Source organism: Pristis pectinata, chromosome 26 (assembly GCF_009764475.1).
Source record: "Pristis pectinata isolate sPriPec2 chromosome 26, sPriPec2.1.pri, whole genome shotgun sequence".
Taxonomy (NCBI): Eukaryota; Metazoa; Chordata; class Chondrichthyes; order Rhinopristiformes; family Pristidae; genus Pristis; species Pristis pectinata.
The window spans coordinates 15,004,727-15,027,553 of NC_067430.1; the positions used below are offsets into that span (position 1 = coordinate 15,004,727).

The 22,827-nt window shown below is 39.8% G+C and overlaps 1 protein-coding gene across 1 annotated transcript; it reads left to right on the forward strand.

The window, feature by feature from the left end:
- Positions 1-284: 284 nt before the first annotated feature.
- LOC127583440 (lysosomal amino acid transporter 1 homolog) lies at positions 285-22,250 on the forward strand. Its single transcript, XM_052039455.1, has 8 exons — positions 285-349; positions 1,136-1,379; positions 2,845-2,974; positions 3,789-3,876; positions 7,605-7,756; positions 14,084-14,176; positions 14,344-14,529; positions 16,151-22,250. Exons 2-8 carry the CDS (start codon positions 1,204-1,206, stop codon positions 16,235-16,237), a joined length of 912 nt encoding a protein of 303 aa, XP_051895415.1. The 5' UTR covers positions 285-349; positions 1,136-1,203; the 3' UTR covers positions 16,238-22,250.
- Positions 22,251-22,827: the final 577 nt, after the last annotated feature.

The following is a 22,827-nucleotide window of genomic DNA, read 5'->3' on the forward strand; positions in this document are numbered from 1 at the left end:
TATTTAAAGGGAATTTTATGAATAGCGTGCTTGCAAACCTCTTGTAATCACTTGCTAAAAGGTTTATACCAAATCATTGTTGAGTGTTAACTTTTGATGGCGAGGTGGACACTAAGTTGATACATGCTGATTTTCAACAAGTCTGTGAAGTCAATTAAAAACGAATGAAGCGAAGCACCATCCTTCCTTCCCAGGCTGTCAGCACATGAATGAACGCCGAAATGCCCGCCAATCACCGAAGCTCGCTGACGTCACAGAACACGTTGTTGCTCGTGACCCTGCCTTGTCACGTGACAACGAACACGGTCTTCTGCTGGTGTCACCGCCGGGCATGGTTGTGGCCGCTCGGGTAAAGCATGTCTGCATTTTTATTCTTATTGTATTATAAAATATTATCAGCGTAATGGGCGGCAATCGTGCTTTGATTCTTACTGTAACCGGGGGTAGCAAACTAAGAGGCGAGGAGGGAGGTTTTGTGTGAGCGGAGGGTTTTCCGGTCTGATTTGCTGCTTCAAGCGGCTTGGACGGTCTCGGAGTCCAAAACTGACCAAATACCCTGCTTAGTTTGCTGTTAATAAAGTAGCCCCAATCGATTGAGTTCAAAGTCTGCCTATTAGCCAAGTGCAAAGACAATCGGCTGCTGCCCTTACCGTACAGCACAGAAACAGTCCATTCAGCCCACAATGTCTGCGCTGAACCCCATGCCAAATTAAACTAAATCTCTTCCGCCTGTACATGATCCACATCCCTCCATTCTCAAAGCCTCTTAAACGCCACTATCATATCTGCTTCCAGTACTAGTCCTGGCAGCCCGTTCCAGGCAACTACCATTCTCTGTGTGAAAAAGAACTTGCCCCGCACATTTCCTTTAAATTTTCCAGTTCTTGTCCTTCGTTAAAGTACCTCTCGCAGCGCAGAGCAGAGGCTAATCTTGGCTTTACTATCTCTTTCCCGTGCTTAATTTGTTTGGTCTCTGTTGGCTGTCAATATGATCTCAAATTTATCAAGGATAGACTGGCATTGATGGTAGGTACAGTGAACGATGACAAAGGAATGTCTGGTATTGTAAATTTTAAGAATAAAATGTATTTTTGGAAAAAGTCAAAGGACCTTCATTCTTTTTTCACCTCCACAGTTCTAATGGGGTTGTTGGTGCTGAATTTACTTTCTGGACAAATAACCTTCAGTAATACTGTGTAAACCATGCCCGGGAACATCCCTAGTCCACAGTACCTCGACGGAAATTTTACTATCGATTGCCCAAATGGGTCCCGTGTTATTTGGGACATTCTCCAAGTGTGCACTGAAGATCCAAGAGACATAGCAAGTGTAGCCCTGGGGTTGTTTTCAGCCATCTGTTTCATGTTGTCTGCTTTCCCGTAAGTATAATTTAATGGAATTCCATTGACAGTTAAATTTCAACTTGTCCACAAAAGATTGAGCTCCCTTGATTGTTGGAAATATATTTGTAATTTAATATTTTCACTAGAATGTTTATTTCAATGGCTGTATTATATTTCTATGTAGCCAAAGTTCAGCGTCATTGAATTATAAAGAAAAAAAATTGGTAGCATGAAATGGAGACCGAACATGTTTAAACATGCTCTAATTTAGTTTCGTCTTTCAATGAGAATAACAGGTCTGAGTTTGTTTCCTGATTTTCTGCCTTTTTGATTGCTTGGTGGTTGAACTTTGCCTGGGTCTAGTAGTGCAGGTCAGCCTGCCAGTGTGCATCTTGAGAGTTATTTTTAAGTACCATTTTGACTCCTTCATCCAAAGGTACTGCCTCCTTGTTGATTCCAGTTCTGTAGGTAGAAATGTGAGGATTGAACTTGGAATCTTCTGGTCAGTGTGGTTTTGCTGTTTATTGGCTTAAATTTGCTTAGTCTTAAATTGGCATTTATGTTTTAAATCTGTTATGTGTAATTCTGAAACCTGCGGTAAGTCTGCTATCATTCCCCTGGCTCAGATCTACTAACTGGGCATACGCTGACAATCGATCTAAAATCTTTCTGATCCTATTGACATGGTAACGTAAGTCCATGATGTATGTTTGGTTAATGAATTAAGCTGAATGAATAGGTCTTAGTAGTTAAAAAACAGAAAATGTTGGGGATATTCAGCATAAGTTGTGATGATGGGTCATTCACTTGAAACATTGATTATGTTTCTCTTTCCACATGTGCTGCCTGACCTGTTGAGTATCCCCACCATATTCCGGTTTTATTTCAAATTTGTGGCATCTTCAGTTTCTTGTTTTTCAATTCAGGTGTGTGTTTGTATACTATTTAAAAACTCTAGGCCATTTTGCCTGTCAAACTTACCCTGCTGTTGACTGAGATCTTGGCTGATCTTTGACCTAACTTCCTTTAACTGCTTGTGGCACATATGCCTTGTTAATCAAAGATATTCAATACACCAAGTTCAGTGTTAAAATTAACAATTGACTTAGCATTAGCTGGCATTAGGGAAGAGATTTTCAAGCTTCGGTCACACTTTGCGAGTAGAAGTATTTCTTAACTTCAGTCCTGAGACGCATGACTCACACTTTTATCTTTGGTTCACAGTTGTAGACACTTACGTTTCCATAGCTCTACCCTATCAGTTCCTATTAACAAGGCAACCTTCAGGAGGAGGAAGAGGAAAGGTAACGAGGTAGATGTAGGGGAATTGATGATTTGCATGGTCACTCGACAATGGATAAATACCATTGTTTTTTTTTCTAGCTTTTATTGTTTGTAACACATTAATGTGAAAAGTGTCGGAAATGAACTAAGGTGCATTATTTTCAATGTCTAGTTTCCCCAGAGAGGAATGTTACCAAGTACCTCCCTTTTTATTTAGGCAGTGTTACAGATCCTGCAAGGCTGGAAACATGGACCAAGCTTTGTCATTCTTGTTCCTGTTGGGTTGGTTGGGAGGTGACTCGTGCAATTTAATTGGTGCTTTCCTGGCTCAGCAATTGCCACTGCAGGTAAATGACAGCTGCTCAGTAAATTTCCAAGACTATTATATGTATGAAATGCTTTTGGTATTGTAGGCAAGGAATAATCTGATATCCGGGTTAGACTATCAGTTGATTGAATCAACACTGAATGTAACTGTAATGTGACCTTTGATCTGTAATAAACAAAGGACCCATCATGGGTTAGTTTTGCCATCTCCACTAAGTTACCCATTTGAGTTAATGTTATTGTGTTATGAATGAGTACTATAAGCATTACCGTTAATGTACTTTTCGTTTGGGTTTCTTTAGATTCTATAAGATTAAATCTTTAGGTATTCCATTAGTTCCAGATATAGTAAATAAAATTGCAGGTGGAGTAATTTATGCAGTCCAATAAATAATTGATCGACAAGTCTCTGCTTGTGGGCTGGATGAAGATCAGCATCATTATTTAAAAATGAAACTTCAGTTCTCTTGGCTGTTGTGTAAAACTGAACAACTGGCTAAAGGGATATTTGAGATTATACCTCAAGTTTTCCCGTCACCCCCTCCCCAAACTATCCTTATGAAAACTAAGACTGACGAAACTTGCACAGCCTTGTGATGGAACATGGCTCATCTGGTCACTGGCACAAAAACCTATTGCCTGTGCTTTTTGAATTGTGGCATTGAAACTTTTTTTTTCAGTTTCTATGTGGACATCAGCACTACCCTTGAGTCTGACCACTATGGACATTTTTTTAAAAAAGCATGTTTTGATGATGGCTTTTCTTTAGTGAAGTAAATTATTTTAATTGGCTGCTGTCTATCATATCTCTACAGTTGTTGCTTACTCTTTCAGACTTACACTGCTGTGTATTATGTGATAGTGGACGTGGTCATGGTCTCAATGTATTGTTATTACAAGATGAAGAACCAGTCTAGACAAGGTGAATAATTCTTTACTAACTGCTATTGCTCTATATCTTTTGAGGCCCTTTGCCAAATTCTCTGTTTCTCTCATGCTTATCCTCCAAGCTCCATGCTTCCCCATGTACTGCCATATAGTGCACATGGCATGGGTCCAGCCAGGTATAGACTGCTTGTTCACTTATGGAATCATGGTTACAATATTAGAAACAGACCGCTCAGCTCTTGTACCTCTTCTGCACTTGACATCCTAATAATACCAGATTTTGAATTTCTCAAATTAATTCTTGCCAAGTAATATATCAGACACTTATCTCCATTCCATATGTAATGGATACAGAAGTGAGTTTGATTTGGATAGTTACAGCCAATAAAACAGAATCCTTTGCTTCCCCTGACTATTGCAGCAGTATAGTTCCACAGGTGCCAACAGAGCTCTGGTACCCTGCCAAAGTATCCTTAATGCATTGCCAAGTGTGTTGGCAGGATATCTGTTGGGGGAGAAGCAGGGGGCATCATGATAGAATCTGATCCTACTTCACCGCAGCTGCTTATCCAGTAGCTGTCATTGGATGGTGATCAGCTGGATGCTTGGTTGATTTTTTCCAGTTGCTCCTTGCCCTGGGATGCTAATGCTCTGGTGCTATTCTCCTTGCCTTATGTTGAGCCATTTTGGCCAAAAAGTATGCAGGTCTTGTATTATGTTATGTGAACTGAACTGCTATTGGCAAACTGCTCGCATACTGTATCATCTCTATACACTCTTAACTGAACAAAAATGTTGAAAATGAGGTTAACTTGCTGCTTCATTTTACGATGTGAATCTCCCCTCTCTGAACTCCTGCCATTTAGTCATGGAAGACTATATGAAACCTACCATCCACAACTGTATTTCAGTACTGAGGCAGCAATAATCCACAGGTGGGTGGAGTTGGGGAGATGGAGGAGAAAGAAGGCAACCAAAATGAGATTGTTCAAGTGCTGTTAAATGGGGCAGTGACCAGTGTGTGGAGATCAGCAGAAGTGGGTGAAAGGAAGCACCGTTAACAATGTAGTTGGCAGGGAAAGAGCGAATAGAAATGTGATGACCTAGATATTGGGAAGTAGTGGCCTCTTGATATTTGTATTTGTCGGTTTTCAATTTTTTTTTTAGCTTTTATCATATCGATAGTATGTCAAAAGAGAGCCAAGATGCATAATTTTACTGTTAAAATTCAAGTCTTTGTACGAAGCTTGATACCAGACATGCTGAAAAATATGGGCAGCAATGGGTTTGGGTCAGGCTCTCATTTGAAGAAGTTCTTACAGTGTTCAATATTATTTTTACTGGCCAAATCCGCAGCTATTAAACTTTTCAGAGATGTAGGTGGAAACTTTAATATCCGAGAATGGGTGGTTTTGGGCCGATTGGGATGTGAAGTCCTTAAAAAATCTCAAACCTAACTTCATCCTGCCTAATTAAGGTTTTAACAGGAGTGGACATCCAACTGACTGCCCAGATATTGGGACTCTGCACCTCAGTTGAATTGTTCTAAGTGGGTGGCCAGGTTTCCTTTGGGCTTGGGAAAACCCAGTAGCTAAAGGGAGGTAAGGATTGCTGGGTCTCGTGTTCTTGCCCCCATTTCCTGTTGACGTGACCCTTCTTCTCAAAAGATGAGCTGCAGTTCCATGAGATATTAAATTTTATCTGAATTGTATGGGAGACTGGGGATGAAAGGGTCCAAGGAGGACTTTTGCTCACAATGCAGTATCATCTCTATTGGAGCACCAAGTAAAAACATAATAAATTAGGAGCAGGGATAGGCCATTTGAGCTCTCAAGCCTGCCCTGCCATTCATTATGATCATGACTAATCTGCCCTAGGCCTCATCTGCTCTTCTGTGCCAGTTCCCTGTAGCTCTCAGTTCCCTGTAGCTCTCAGTTCCCTGATCTTTAAATAATCAATCCACTTTTTTAAGTAGTCCCAATAAACTATCCTCCTAACCCTCCAGGGTAGAGAATTTCAGTGATCCACTTCTCTTTGTGAGAATTGGTTCCCACACACTTCAGTTTAATGACCACTCCTTTATCATGAAACTAAGTCCCTTGTTTGAGATTCCCCCATTAATGGAAAGATCTCAACATCTACTCTATCATTCCCCTCAGGATCTTAAATGTTTCAATAAGATCACTCTCATTCTTCTGAACCCCAAAGAATATAGATCTAATTTCTTGCCACTCATGATAGGATAACTCTCTCATCCTGGGAATTAGCCTAATGAATCCCTTTTGGACTGTCTCCAATGCCAGCGCATCCCTTCTTAAATAAGCTGAACAAAACTATGCACAGTACTCCAGATGAGGCCTCATCAGTACCCTGTATAGTTGTGATAACACTCTATTTTAAATCCCCCAAGCAATAAAGGCCAATATGCCATTTGCCTCCTACTGGCTGCGCCTGCCTGCTAACCTTTTGTGATTCATATACAAGTACACCTATACCACTCTGTACTTTGTACTCTGCACTCTGTACAATCTCTCCCCATTTTGATAATAAACTGTTCCATTGCATCTCAAGGAATAGGACCTTGTGAAAGTCAATCCGCACTGTAATAAAGCAGACAACAACAGAACCAAGGAGCTTACAATAAGTGCTTTATTATTTTAACGCTAGCGGGAGTGAGGGATACAGAGAAAGAGTAAACAGTGTAACCCAAGCTCTGTACTTATCCCCACTCAGAGATTTACATGTAATGTCCCTCCTTTTATACTTAATCTAAAGATGCCTACGTGCGGAGTTGCACATACTAGGGCATTGCTTACAGCAAACTTTAGCATAACAAGATATGCCTTAAGCACTTCTTTGTTGCACCCAAGCACCTGCACATCTTGCATTTATAACTATAGTCACGCCATGGTTGAAGCAATAACAAGCTGTACATTATTAGCCCTTACATTTCCAGTTACTTTTACAACCTCATCTTTTGATTGAGCTCTTTAGAACCTTGCATTCAACATAACTATTTAGTGTATTCTGAGCAATTTAAAATTATTACCTCGACTCCTGGACAGTTGGTGGTTTTGACGCTATGGTTGTCACTTAAAACTCCTCTAGAGTCATGTTTTGTTGTTTTACTTGTTCCATTCCCCCCCCCCCCACCCCCCCATGTTGCACTGGCATCTGATTTAGAATGTAATCACTTTATCACTGTTTTCCACTTTATCAGAAAACTTTATTCTTACGTTTATCTACATATTTTGACATTCTTTGGTTCTGATGATAAGATATGTATCTTTATTAGTCACCTGTACATCGAAACACACAATGAAATATGTCTTTTGCGTAGAGTGTTCTGGGGGCAGCCCGCAAGTGTCGCCACGCTTCCGGCGCCAACATAGCATGCCCACAACTTCCTAACCAGTACGGCTTTGGAATGTGGGAGGAAACCGGAGCACCTGGAGGAAACCCACACAGACACGGGGAAAACATACAAACTCCTTACAGACAGCGGCAGGAATTGAACCCAGGTTGCTGGCTCTGTAATAGCTTTACGCTACCGCTGCACTACTGTGCCTGCCCACAGTGGACAAATGCATGTTTTACCTCTACTTTTATCTAGAAATTGCTTTCTGTTCTGCTGAGTATTTCCAGCCCTTGTTTTTTTTTAACTAGCCATTACTTTTCACTGAGCAAATGCTGCTAATTATTTATGAGTATTGAAATATTTTAGAAGTGCAAATAATCAAAGCTGTGCTTTTTTTTTTACAGATGGGACTGCAGTTAATGTTGTTGTCATGTTTGTGATGCTTGGAGCAGCTGGTTACTTAGTACCAGGCAACAATCTAGTATCTCCAATTGGAGAAATGCCAAAATTCAACAAGCGCTCTCTTTTGGCTATTCCTCACTCATCTGCTAACCAGGTCAGTTCTAACTTACTCATCACACAGAAGATATCTTCTATCTTGATCCACACATCATTTACTAAATACAGTAAAACATAGCGAGGTGCTGCATTATCAAGTAAAGGTTGATGCAAGGATTTAACAACAAAAAACTTAGTCAAGGAGGTAGATGTCAAAGAACACCCAAAAGGCAGAAAGAGAAACGGAAAGGTTCAAGGTGGGAATTTCAGAGCTGGCCCATGTAAGCCAGATATCTCAGGGGATTACAATTCAGGATGAGGTTAAAATTGGTGGAGATAGGGTTGCAAGGCCATGGAGGGGTCTGAAAACGAGGGTGGGAATTTTAGACTAAGGCATTTACCTGGAATAACTGCCATTAATTGAGCACTGCAGTGGGGGAGACAATGTATGGTGGGGTGCATGCTGGATGAATGTATGTTACTTGGAACTCACTCAGCAGAGTTATGGATGACTGAATTCCTGGAGAATAGGAGTGCGTTGAAATAATTAAGAATAGATTTTCTTAAAAAGGCATGAATTTATGTATTCGCTTCAGATTAGCTGGAGTTGGGCAGTGCTACTGAGTTGGGGAGAAATGGTCTCCTCTTTCTGTTTATCTCGAGCTGCACCTTGGAACTTCCAAATTACAAAAAATAACTGAACAAATCAGCAAATGAGAAACAAAGGAACCAAGACGCCTGGGTTACCTGTGACAGATTACAAGTTTTCAGGGCTGTTTGGTGGCTTAGTCTCTTAAAACTCTTATTGTTGTTTAACTTGTTCCACTGCTACCCTCTATGTTACATGTAATTTAATCATCCTGTCTCACCCTATCAGAAATCCTTATTCTTTTGTTTATCTACATACTTTGACATTATTTGAAAGTTCAACTCAAAAAAAGTGTGAAGTGATATGCTTTGGAAGATTAAATTTGAAGGCAAAATACAAGGTTAATGGCAGGACTCTTTGCAGTGTGGAAGAATAGATGGATCTTGGGGTCCACATCCATAGATCCCTCAAGGTTGATAGGGTTGTTAAGAAGGTGTATGGTGTGTTGCCCTTCATTAGTCGGGGTATTGAGTTCAGGAGCCGCGAGGTAATGTTGCAGCTCTATAAAACTGGTTAGACCACGCTTGGAGTATTGTGTTCAGTTCTGGTTGCCACATTATAGGAAGGGTGTGGAAGCTTTTAGAGAAGGTGCAGAGGAGACTTACCAGGATGCTGCCTGGATTGGAGAGCATGTCTTATGATGATAGGTTGAGCGAGCCTGTGCTTTTCTCTTTGGAGCAAAGGATGAGCGGTGACTTGATAGAGATGTACAAGCTGATAAGAGGAATAGTGGAATAGTTTTTAGACTAAACCACCAAACAGCCCTGAAAGGGGAATAGATAAGAGGAATTGAGTGGACAATCAGAGACTTTTTCCCAGGGTGGAAATGGCTCACACGAGGGGACATAATATTAAGGTGATCGGAGGAAGATATAGGGGGGGATGTCTGAGGTAAGTTTTTTTACACAGAGAGTGGTGGGTGCCTGGACACACTGCCAGCAGAGGTGGTGGAGGCAGATACGTTAAGGACATTTAAGAGACTCTTAGATAGGCACATGAATGATAGAAAAATGGAGGGTTATGTGGGAGGGAAGGGTTAGATAGTTCTTTGAGCAGGATAAAATGTCGACACAACATCGTGGGCCAGAGGGCCTGTACTGTGCTGTAATGTTCTAAGTTCTATGTTAAAGTGGACTACTTCGTTTTTTACCTAGAGGTTGTTTTCTTGTCTGCTGAGTATTTCCAGCACTTGCTTTTGTTTAACTAGCCATTACTTTTCACTGAGCAAATGCTGCAAATTATTTATAAGTACTGAAATATTTCAGAAGTGCACAGAATCAAAGGTGAACTTTCTTATAAAAAACTAAAATATAATTTTATTACAGTGTTGAGGGATGGCTCCCTGGCATTTGATCAGCCAGCCACAGTTTTCAGTAGGCAGGAAATGAAGAAGCAAATTTCTAGCTAATATACTGGGAAGATAAGAAATCGTGGATATACAGAGCCTTAACTTGACAGCTTTCAGTTACCATTTTTTTACAAATGATTTCCACTTACCTCAACTTCCTCAACACTAGCAAAAGGATTCTATTTCTCCCTCCCCCTTCTCCCTGCACCCCTCCCCCCAGTTTAGATTTTCTTCTTTTGTGTCCCTTTTCCTTGGTAAATCACTATTGTGTCATCCTGAACACACAGAATTGACCAACTGCCTTAACTGACCTTATCAATGATTTTTTTGTTTGTTGTTTTTTGTTTTATTTATTGTTAATGTTTAAATACATACTCTGTTTCCTATTCCCATAGGATATCACACCCCTCACTTGGATCAACCTATCACCTGCCGATTCTTGCTCCACTCCTTCTCTCCACCTTTTTATACTGGCTATCTTCGTTCTATCTTTCCAGTCCAGATGAAGGGTCTCGACCCAAAATGTCGACTGTCCATTTCCCTCCACAGATGCTGCCTGACCCGCTGAGTTTCTCCAGCTCCTTTGTGTGTTTCTCCAGACTTTCAGTATCTGTATTCTTTTGTTTCTCCATTCTGGGGAATCTATCTGTCTTAGAGACACTCTGGAGAAACTCTCTGAACTCAATAGTACACTGAGGTATGAAAAACACGATGCTGGAGGAATCTGCTGCCTGGCCTGCTGAGTTCCTCCAGCATCATCACGTTTTGCATCTAGATTCCAGCATCTGCAGTCCTTTGTTTCTCTAATACACTGAGGTATCATACTCTTTAAGCACTAAGGTAACAAGTAATTAAGTGCAGTTTCAATGGTTATTATTATCTACGCCAACATTTTGGGTGTGAACAGGTAACTGTAGAATTACATGTTTACAATGGGAGCACATTCCAACTGAAGGAACACTTTGTATATTAAAATACGGTGGATGATCCACAGAGTTCTAAATACAAAACACCAGTCATGAAAAATATATTTCTTTTAATACAGTGTTGGGGGATGGCTCCCTGGATATACAAATGCCCAGAATATTAATTAACAAAACAAATTTGTCCTGAACTATTTGGTAAGTGGCAGGGATATGTCTTTAACTATGCATTAATACAGGAGATGGCTACTTAGTACCTTCCCTGATCTCATCCTGGGAGTTTTAGTGAGGGCCAGTTAACATAAACATTCATTTATTGTCTTCCCCTGCATGGTTACAATGGTTCAGAATCAGAATGACCCACATCCAATTATTAATGTCAGTGTCCTTAAAGTATCAACAGATGTTTCACTGTGAACAGGTTTTGTTTTTGAAGACTGGTTCTTGTTTGTATCAACTGGCTGCTATGCCTATCCCATAACTCCTGAAAGATGGCCCATGCCCAACAATCCCTAACGCCCACCTCTGACCTAGGGAAGTCACAGTCTAAGGGGGTCCTAATTAAATAAGGCAGCAAAAGGCCCTTCACTTAGGATCCCCTCCCCAATTACCAAGCTATTACAAAAGCATGTCCCTATTTGGACCTACGTTTGTGGTATCTATTGTCCCTAATTGGCTATCTACAAGAAACTGGCAGTGATAGAGATAAAATGTCATTCCAGACGTTTGACCACATTCTCTTCTTGGAGATCTTACTGGGTACATTTTATTCTTTTAATGATTTAAGCCACCCTGTTGCGGCTGTGTTTTAGGGCATGGTCTATCCCTGTCAGATCCATGCTGCTTATGTAGCCAGTGTTTAACGATGAGATGGTGGCTTTGTCATTCATGACATTTTGCCACCTCCTCTCCTGCTAGCCGCTGTGGCATCCTTTGTCTCGGGCTGAGGATCACAAGTAATAGTCCACATTCTATGCCATAATAAAGGAATATCTGGGTTAGAATAATGTCTAGTCTTTTGGTAGGTCCCTTTGATCTGTCTATAGGAGGGTTTATATCAGAATAGCTGTAGGGGTCTCACCCGGATGGCACCCCCTCTTGGTATGTCCTTTCACTAGCTGGCTCCTTCACCAAAAGGGGCCCAGCACATGTGATGTCCACTCCCATTCAGGCTGAAGTGACTGGTTTCTGTGATGAGTCATAGTATCGTTTTGCTAGAGCTAGTTTCTCACAAGTGTAGCAAAAAACAAACTGCTGGAAGAACTCAGTGGGTCTGCAGTCTCTTGCGTCTCCATTCTCACAAGTGTATGTCCCTCCAATTTCTTTTCACAAGCTAGGCCAACATACATCACATTTTATTGTCTCTCTCTTTGCTCAGTCTGCCTGGCCCTCATGGTTGGGAACTTGGTGTCTTTTGCCATTACTCAAATCCTTTCCTATGTCTGTTTTCCCAATACTCTTGTATGCTGATCTATGCCATTAAACATCTAACACCCAGAACCAGCCTTCATTATAAAGTACACTTAGCAATACATTTTAGTGTTTCCTTCATAATTTGCTGATGTGCCATCTCCACTCCCTGAGTGTTCATGTTCTGTTAGACCTTCTTCCAACAGGAGCAGTTAGATGAGAAGCAGAAGGCAGGCACTTGGTATTCTAGTTCCCTGTAACAAAACTGTTAGTGGACTGATCACTTGGTCTGCCTTCCCTCTCTGGTTCCCTATGGTCAACAATGGATCACTGCTGTTTGGTCTAGTCCCTGACCCAAGCTAATTCCTCATTTGCATTTTACCAGTACACACTGAACTACAATATTTACATATTTGCATTCAAGGAATGACCTGAATCCTGTTTGCTCAGTTGCATTTTCCAAGATACAGGTATTACATTTTAAAAAAAATTTCCCAAAAGAGCTCTAAAACTCAATCAGTTATTGACAATATGCAATATCATTCAACCTTCTGGGAAAATATCCTTTTAAACATTGCCTTTCTTAACAACGTTGTTCCAATCTATCTCCTAAAATACCAATTTCAAATTCCCAATTTGAATCTACTGTAATCACCAACTTCCCAAAATGCCAATTTCTCTCTAGAATGTGGGCATTTCGTATCTGGAACAGATGCACCCACATTTCTAACACCTTAACCAGGAATCCACATGGCCAGTGTGGAATACACAACTTTCTCTATCTCCAATATCAATTCCAAAGGAAAGAAATAAAATAACACAAACTTAAAAGACAGGTGAGACAAATCAAAAATACTTTTCTTCCTTCAGAACCTTTGTAACAACTGTAAAATATAGAATAAACAACTAATTTTCACAGTGAAAAACTTCAACATGTATTCCAAAGAATAAAGGAAAAGAAAAGATAAATGGGTGGGGCCATTATATGATTATGTGACCTGTTTGTCCTGCAGTACCAGACAATGTGTCCTGCTTTAGAACAATTAAAACAATTTAGAACAGGACCATCCTTTCTTACAGACCCTTGCTTCCATCTATGTCTGGGATATGTGTGTGTGGATTTGGATCGTACTATGCTTTCTGCCCGACTTGATGAGTGACTTTTAACAGTGTCTAAATCTACTACAATCACTTTGTGACCTTCCTTCACTCTCTTCTGGTCCATCCCCCTGGCCAATGATATTGTCATGAAGTAAGTGGATCTCACTGGTATCCCCAAGTCCAAGACCTCCTGGTGGGCTGAGCTCAGGCCTTCCTGGAGCATATTTAGTAAGACTGGATCGTTCCTCTCTGGACTGTCTGCTCCTGAGATTACCTCATATGCCTGACAGGCTCATCAGCTTTCTGAATTACTGTTCCCCAATTACTCTCGCCTCCCTCTAGTCCCAGTTTCACTTCTCCCCTAAAGATACAATTTCCCTCCTTGTTATTGGTTTATTCCTATTCATCAACCTCCTGGGCCAGCGCTTCCAGATCTAAGTCATCACCTTCCTCTTTTGCCATTCCCATGGCTGCTACACTGTGAGGGCCTACCCGTTGAGCCCTCCCCATTTTTCTCATTCCGCCCAGGTTCCTGACTAACTTGTCCATATGTTGTTCTAATATTTCTGTCTGCTTCTCATCCATGTTTCCCTCTCTCTGTAGGTACTCCAACTGTTCCTTATATCTGTCTGGCTCTGTTTGCACATTGTTTAACCGTTCTCCATTCCAGTTCCTTTCCTTCTCCAGCTCTGCCTGACAACCAGTTCTCTCCTGCAAGTATTTCCATGTCAATCCCTGTAACGAACAGAAGGTAAGGAAAAAAAGCCCTTTCCATTTTTATCTCATTGTAAAAGCTCTACACATAGTTCATTTGAAATCCTAAATTTCAATTACAGGAAAAAGATTTCAGCTGCTACAAATTTTCTACATGAGCTTGTAGTCATTTTCCTTTAATTTGTTATGCATAAAACTTTATATTTAATCTGTAATTTTGTGTTTTTTTTTCTTTTGCAGATATTTACTGTGAAAGAAATCATTGGATTTGTAATTGGCTCATTTTCGTCAGTATTCTACCTGGCATCCCGGTTGCCTCAGCTGTGCAGAAATGTAAGTGTGTTTCAAGTTACTGAGGTAGTGAAAACACTGTTTGGTGTTGAAGCCTTATAGAATGCACAAGATCTAGCAACATTCATTCCCCATAGAAGGAAAGGAACAGTAAGAAATAACCATTGTGTTTTTTTTATTAACAAACTTGCAAACCGTTTTTTCCTCAGATGAAGAGGAAATCTACCGAAGGCATATCCCCTTTGCTCTTTGCCTTAATGATTCTAGGGAATCTTACATATGGCCTGTGTGTGTTGCTGAAGCTCCCAAGAAAAGGGCAAACTGAGGCTAACTACGTGGTGCATCATCTTCCCTGGTTGGTGGGCAGCTTGGGGACCATGGCGCTCGATGTTATGGTATCCTTTACCTGTAAATAAATAAATAAATAAATAGAGTGATTCTGTTTCCTCCAGAGGTACCCTGTGGCCAGATATTCAGAAGCTAATCTGCTTGGAGACCTATGCAGTTGGCTGCTGGCAACTGTGTTTCTGAGGTATAACGGTGTTATGTGGGCCAGGAAAGCGCAGTCTGTTAGCTTGCTTCAACTAGCGTGGCAATGGTAATGACACAACTCTTTTGAGCTGGTGCTAATGCCAATGAATCTTACCGAGAAGTGGTATGTACAGAAGAAAGGAGCAGGAGTAGTAGCTTCTGTACACTATACGCAGGAATTAGAGTAGGAGAGGAACTGAACAGACAAGCAAGGAATTGGTGGCAAACGTAAGAGAAATAGACAGAAGTGAAACCAAGGAAATGGGTAAATTAAAGGCCAGATAAGAGGGGGGGGGTGAGTCTGAGTAGGGTAGTGAATAACAAGTGAAGAGGGGAATAGATAACAAAGTTATCTCTTCCATCTTCTCTCCCTCTCTTCCATCTTCTCTCCCTCTCTCCCTCTCACTTTGGGATGGAGAGGTAGGGGAACACCATCATGAACTCTGGGGAAAAGGGACAGCAGTCCACACAACCATTTCTACCTCATTTGAAATGCATTATTGCCCTTTTCTTATTGACGATGACATCATTATTGTAAAGAGAAGCAGAATGCAGGACTAATTGGCACAGCTCTCTCAACTAAAATGCCATTTTTCCAAATAGTCTTCCACATTTATGGGAGGAGGGAAGCCCAGGCTCACCGTATCCATGAAAAGAAGCCTCTGGATAGCCTAGACACAGCATTACAGACTCCCTAATGTTACCTGTGCTTCCAAGGTTTAAATTGGGTGGTATCCTTGCTCTCTGCACTTGTCAATTTGAGGATGAATAGCTCTGTTGTTTTACATTAAACCATTAATATCTTGGATAAAGGGAGAGAGAGAGCACCTTTATTTGATATCAATGCAGATTTCAAGTATATAAGAATATTCTGTTGAATTCTGATCCCAGTCAATTGAAGTTAAGGTAGATGCTTTAAAACTGTAAGAACAACCTATGTTTTCCCTTTATTCAATTGCACTTGTTGCTGTTGGAATTTTGAAGGAAATTTTTAAATTGAATAGCTTGGGCAGATGGGAGGCATTCCTCACTCGAAATGAAACAAAAATGTCATCATATTTAAATCTGGAAATGTATTTGAAGAGGCATAGACACAACAGGCTGAATGGTCTCCTGTGTTGCAAGTTTTTTGCGATTCCACGAGATAAAAGATCAGTTAATATTTGAGAAAGCAATGTTTATTGTTTAGCATTATATTGGCAAATTATCTAGCTGTATGGATGGTTAATGTGAAAGTAAATGTCCTGTTGGTAGAATTGAACTTGGCAAGGTGGAGCTTTCATTTCAAAATTTGTTTTAAAATGTATTGGAGAGTGGGTAGAAAGAGCTTTCCCCTGGATCTTGGCCTGGTGTACCCGACTTAAAGATTGCCCAGCATTCATCCTGGGTGTCAGAAGTGGAAATATTTGTATTTTCTGATCTTTTTCTCATGAATGCAAAAAAAAACATTTTGACATTTGTTGCTCCTTAATGATATCTATGCAGATTTTACTTCAGTTTTTCATGTATAAGACACAGAAGTCTGAAAGGGAACTGTTAATTCCTAAAGCACCGCAGAGATCTTTGCACTAGTGAGGAATTCTTTTTAAAGAAATTATGTAAAGGGAAATACTTCTGTCAGTTTTATTTAGAGAACCTGGTGTAGTTTAGAAGACTATTTTGACCAAGATAAATCTAAACTTTTCAACTAATTAATTAATTTTAATATAAATACATATTTTGCAAATACTCTTGAGTCGTCACCTGGGTGATACTTCACCTATCAGAGCTTGTTGCACAAACCTGACCTTCATGCATCATCGTGTTCCCACTGGCTGAAGACGAACAATCAGTGCACAATGTTTGTCTCATTGGAAATCAGTGAATGAAGCAATGGATGAAAGATCAGGAAAAATGGGTGTAAAATCCATCCAATTGCATCATTTCAAATCATCATTTAGTAATGGTTATGTCACACGGACTTGTCCACTGAACTGCACCAGGTGGTCGATTTCTTTGTCCATGGATAATGGGTGCTGCTATTGACATTTGAGACTGATGCTCTTCCTTTTTGTATGTTGATTATGATCAGGAGTGCTTGGAGGAGGAGTCAAATCAAATCTCACACCAAAAGATATTGCAGTCAACAATTAATATTTATTACAACTCAGGGATGGGCTGGTAAAGCTGCCTAAATCAGATTGTTATTCTTGACCATCCAGCAATAATTTTAATTACTAATGGTTTTAATTAGACTCTTATTGAATCTGAAATGATAAATATAAAAATTTACTTCATAGAAACTGCAGTTTAAAAATAGAAGGACGCACTGGGCGGCACAGTAGTGCAGCTAGCAGAGCCACTGCCTCACAGGGACACCAGTGGTTCAATCTTAACCCCTGGTGCTATCTGTGTGGAGTTTGCAAGTTCTCTCCGTGACCGGGTGGGTTTCCTCCCACATTCCCAAAAATGTGCAAGTTGATAGGTAATTGGCCACTGTAAATTGCTTCTGTGGTGTAGATGAGTTGTAGAATCTGGGGGCAGGGGGATTTGATGGAACGTGACCAGGGTAAAATGGGTAGGAGTAGGATAAGTATAAAAATGGATGCTCGATGGTCAGCACAGACTTGGTGGGCTGAAGAGCCTGTTTCTGTGCCGTCTATCTCGATGACTCCATGACAGTCCTGGCAAATGTGGGTGTGGTGGTGAGCCAATCCAAACAGGAGGCCCAAAAGTTTATCCCTGGTCTGTGCTGATTTTCAGCACTGGGATAAAGAATGGTGAAGAAATCAGCCAAGTTCCTGATTTGTCCAGCATCTATATTTTATTGCTATGTCTTGTATGAACTTCAGTGATAAAATCAAGACAAAGAAGTCTTGTCCAGTGTTTTGAATTTTTATAGGCACTTATGGAAAATAGTGGTTTATAAAATTAGCAAAACTCTTAAATTTGATTTTGATCATTTTGAGATCTTTAGAATTGAACCAATTAGCAGCAAAACTTACTTAGGCTCAAGACTTTAGTCTGTTATATGTTACTGATAAGGGTAATACTCCTTTGAATTTCCCATTTTTGTTCAGAATCTCAATGATCACAACATGCAAAAGGCTATTTGGCCCATTGAGTCCTGGTTCTCCAGCTGGCCCTACTTACATATCCTCTCTCCCTGTAGCCATGCAAATTCTTTCAGACAGTTATCCAACTATCTCCATAACTACCCTTGACGGTGCATTACAGACTCTAACCAGTCAATGCTAAAGAGAGGTTTTCTTCATATCACTTTTCCTTCTTTCACCAGTCAACTTCATTTTGTGTTCCCTGGTTCTTGACCCTTCCTCCAATGGGAGCAGGTTCTCTCTATTCATAATTCATTGGGTCCTCTTGCACCCTCTGTTTCAAGGTAAACAACCTCAGCTTCTCCAGCCTATCTACACAACCAGAATCCCTCAGCACTGGAATCACTTGAATAAATATCTTCTACGCCTTCTCCAAAGACTTTACATCTTTCCTAAAGTGCAGTGTCCAATTGTGAAGACAATAATTTCCTTGCTCTAGTACTGGCTATCTATTTATAAAGCCCAAGGTCCTGTTTGTTTTTATCAACTTTCTCAATTACCCTGCCACTGTCAACAAATTGTACATGTACCCCAGATCTCTCTGTACTTGTAACTCTGTTAGAATTGTGCCATTGAGTTTATATTGCCTCTTCTCATTCTTCCTACCAAAATGTAACTTTGAATTTCTCAGCATTAAATTTGTTCCTCTTAAGGCACAAGCATCTCATTTCTCAGTCTTCCTCCCTCTATCCTCACTTGTGTTGAAATCAAGATTCATAGAACCATTTTCTGTTCTTAATTCATTCCTAATCTTCCTTAGACTTCCTTTTCCTCCTGAGTCACACTCGCTTTTAAAACCTAACCTTGGTCTCACCTCATTTACTTTTTCCAATCATATTTCTGTATATGGCATTACTTTTATGCAAAAAAAATTATAGAATGATATATCTATTGATAATGTTGCACTTTATATAAAACCAGTTGATGTATAAATGTTTACTCTGGTATTTGCCATTCTCACCAAGGTAGCAATATTTTTAAATTGCACTTTATTTTAAGAACTTTTTAGTTCCAAAAATGGATGAATAAATCCTTGGCACAGAGAATGCATGTTTTAAAACATGCTGTCTGGATTTGTTCAGTAGCTGCATCCAGTCTTCATACATCCTCATCCATCCTGGACTTGATACTACAAGTTACTTGAAAATAATGATCTGATTATTTTCATTTATCTTACAAGGCAATTGGGAAATCTGACCATTTTGTGCCACCAGCGGGTAATACTGTCCAGCACAGGCAAAGTGTTCTGCCCGCCAGTTAAATGTGAATAGTGATGATTATAAACTGAAACTTCAGGCTTTGCTTTCAAACTTCATTGTCTGAAGTGTTATGAAGCGTGTTTGGACTTGATGTCTGGTGCCCAAACCCTTGGAGTGCTCTCCTCCATCACTTCACACACTTGGCTGTTGGGCCTGGCTGCTGCTACTGAAATGTGTACACATTGAAGAATTGCTAGCAAGCTAACTTAACTGAAAATAAACAAGTTTTATAACAGTTATTTTAAAGCTATGCCTGACTGCACCAAGGTTTGGCCTCTACTTTTTTAAAAGGTGGAGAAGCTACAATTGACGGATATCATGTTTGCTTCATGTGATGCAAACAAGCCCAACCCTCCTGAAAAACTTGAAGTAGTCTCAGTACTAATTTAACTATTCAGTTCATACTTGTCCTGAGTCCATAGTGAACTCTGCATTCCCCCTTCTCTCATCATCCCTTCAGTTCCTATCCAGGTTAAGTTCCCGTGTATTTGACTTTGCTTTGTGTCTCAGGTACATAGAGGGGAGGGGCCTGGAGGGATATGGGCCGAATGCAGGAAATTGTGACTAGCTAGGTGGTCAACGTAGTTGGCATGGATTCGTTGGACTGAAGTGCCTGTATCTGTGCTGTATTGCTCTATGACTCTATAACTAGTTGCCCTCCCTTTTGGTTTGGTTTGAACATTTTCTTTTGTATTTACATTATTATATAATTTCTGAGGTACTATTGAGAGAAAATGGCTTCCGTTTCTGTAAATACCAACAAGCTTGAAAGCTTAAGAGTTTGGTATCTCTATGCAGAATTTCTTCTGGGTAACGTGATATCTGATTCTCTAATTTGTTGCATTGATTTGTTTCATTCATGTTAGAAATAAACTCTTCACTATATTGTAGATGGTGTTACCTTATCAGGGTGACTGGCTTTTTGGGCTTTCACATCTACAACAAATTGTTCAGAGTTATGGAGAGAGATTTATACCTTGTTATCTCACTGCGTGGGAGACTGTTTCCTGCCTGACATAGGTTCCTCCATCAACCCTGAATATCTTATCCTGGATGGCACTTGACAAAGGGTGTCTGATTGTCCTCAAATGACAAGAGGATCCAAAAGAAGGGAGGACAGGAGAGATGAGGGAAAAAATGCAGCCTTTTACTAATTTGCCTGTTGCCCTACAGGCATTGTTCAGGATGCACTTAAATATACAATTACATGTACTTCTGTGATAGAAGCGGACAGGGAGTCCATTGATTCCTTCCTGTCATTTAGTTAGATTATGCCAGATCTATACTTTTATCCATCTTGACTCACACCTTTTTAAATCTTCACCACCTAACAAAAATCAGTAAAGTCAAGTTTGCCTTTTCATTTCCCTCTGTTTATTCATTTGGCTCTCAGTAGCTTCTTGGAAGAGAGTTTGATTTCTGCTGCCTTGCGGTGATTTTAATGGAAGACTTGCCCCAAAGTATTTTACGAAACAGGTATTAAAGTCATGCTACTGAGATACTTAAGAGGGAATGAACAAACTTGGGCACAAATAAATTGTTAAGAGTATGTTCAGAGAGAATCAGCCTTGACTGCCACAGCCAAGGGGATAGGAATGTTTACAAAAGGTGTTGAAGAGATATGCAGCACTGTGTTGCACTAGTTTGTGCAAGATACACCAGAACTAATAAAGCATGTTTGCATTTCCCCAGGCAGTGCTGGATTCTGAGTAACCCACCTCTCACATGAATTATTTGTTGACAAATCTGCTTTGTATTTATGAGCTAGTTACTTTCTACGCAGGATTTTTATGTGGACTTACTGCTCAGTTTAGTGCACCTGTAGTTTTGAGGGAATTTTATTTTTTCCAGTGAATGTTGCTATGACATTGTAAATCACAAGTTAAAAGAAAGAAACATTTCATTAAGTCATTGTACTACAAGGTTCTTTCTAGTTTATTGACTAATAGAAATGTCAATTTGTGATTTAATGATTTTTCTCTTAATATAATATATAGTAGATCAATTGATTTAAATGTTTCATGCTAGTTCTGCATCTGTGACTTGATTATTTCAATAATGTAAATGTTTAGTACATTATAAATATATCATGAATATACCAAAGAAGTAGTTAATTAGATGAATGTTTCTCATCCTCCTGCCTTTTTATATTTGGGTGTTGTTTCTTCCTGAGTAAGACAAACATCAAACGATGTTAGCCATCAGAGGGCTCTGGGTTTAATTAAGTGAACAATTTTGGAAGGAGAAAATGAATATTTAAATGCATCCAATTATCTAGTATTGAAACAGACTGAGCTTGGCAGCCTTTCACAGGCGATCCACCCAAAATTCTGTGCCATCTTTTTGAAAGCTTTCCAATTTGTTGCACTTGCCAGCACCACCCCCCCACTTCAAAATCTTGCGTTATTTTCCTTTCCACTTAAAAATAGTTCTCCTTTGAAAGTTACTATTGAACCTTTGAAAGTTACTATTGAACCTATTTCCATCACATTTTGAGTGTTTCAAATCAAAGCTACTCATTGGTAGAAATTCGGTTCTACTCCCATCTGGTTCTTTCGCTAGTTTATCGTGACTTTGTGTTGTCTGTTCACCAACCCTCTTGCCAGAGAAAACAATTTTGCTGCTTCTACTCTACCGAGACCCATCATAATATTGGATACCTCTTAACCTCTGTGCTCCAAGAAAAACATTCGCTCCACTGTCCTTTCTATATAACTGGACTCCCCCATCTGAGAAAATCCCTAGTGCAACTTTTGCAAAGCTTTCATGTTCTTCCTAGACATGGAGGTCAGAATTGACTAGTGATTTATAACAATTTAGCATAACCTCTTTGTGGTACCATACTTCTGTCTTGATGTACAAAAGTAATTATGTCTTTTTTAAATTTTTTTTCTCTCTGGAGACCATTGCTCAATTGAGTGAGGATGTACTGTATGTTTGTACTGCATGTCAGTACGGACGAAAGGGAGATACTTCTGTCTTGCCTGGGAAAATAATTGGTCTCCACTGAGCCTCATTAGCTGGTCTCTTCAGGACATTCAGTAGATTACTGATCTATTTTGTTCTTATAACCAGAATCAGTGTATTTCCAATAGCATCCTCTTACTCTTGAATGCAATTAAACTTGATTTGTTTTTGTGATATAATCGATGATAAATTTAGAATGATTTATATTTTAAAAGTTTACAAATGTACTTCAAACATTCCCAAGCCAATGTTTGTACAATGGATTGCTCTTTTACATAAATAATTGTATACAAAAATCTATGTGTTTGTCTTTTTGAATATGTGCATTTAATTCCACATGAAAGACTGTTCGATAAATTGACAAGTGCAGGAATGGATAAAGTGCTAGAGGGATAGGAAACAGTAGGTACTGAGTGGGATATGGATCTAGAACTTAAAATTGCATCCAGGACTAAGTTTTAGAAACTCAAAGGTAAATTTGTGCTGGGTGTCCTGTTTCAGCTGTTGCAAGTGCAGGACATACTCACCATGTATGGTTGCCACTCAGATTGTGTCAAATCTGGCCTGCATTAGTTTCCGTGTGGATTCTTGCTCTGCAGTACAGGAAGTAAAGGAAAATTATTTTGCTTTTATGTTTAGAAATATACAGATAAAAATATTAGACAAAACTAATCCATCTGAACAAACCTGGATTAATGATCAGGGCAATAAGGTGAGATTGATGATGTATGTACCCAGAGAGGGAGGGGGGGGGCAAATCATATCTAACACACTTGATTGAGATCTTTAACTGCTACCTCCAATAACTATAATCTTATGTATATGGATTTTCAAAAGGGGT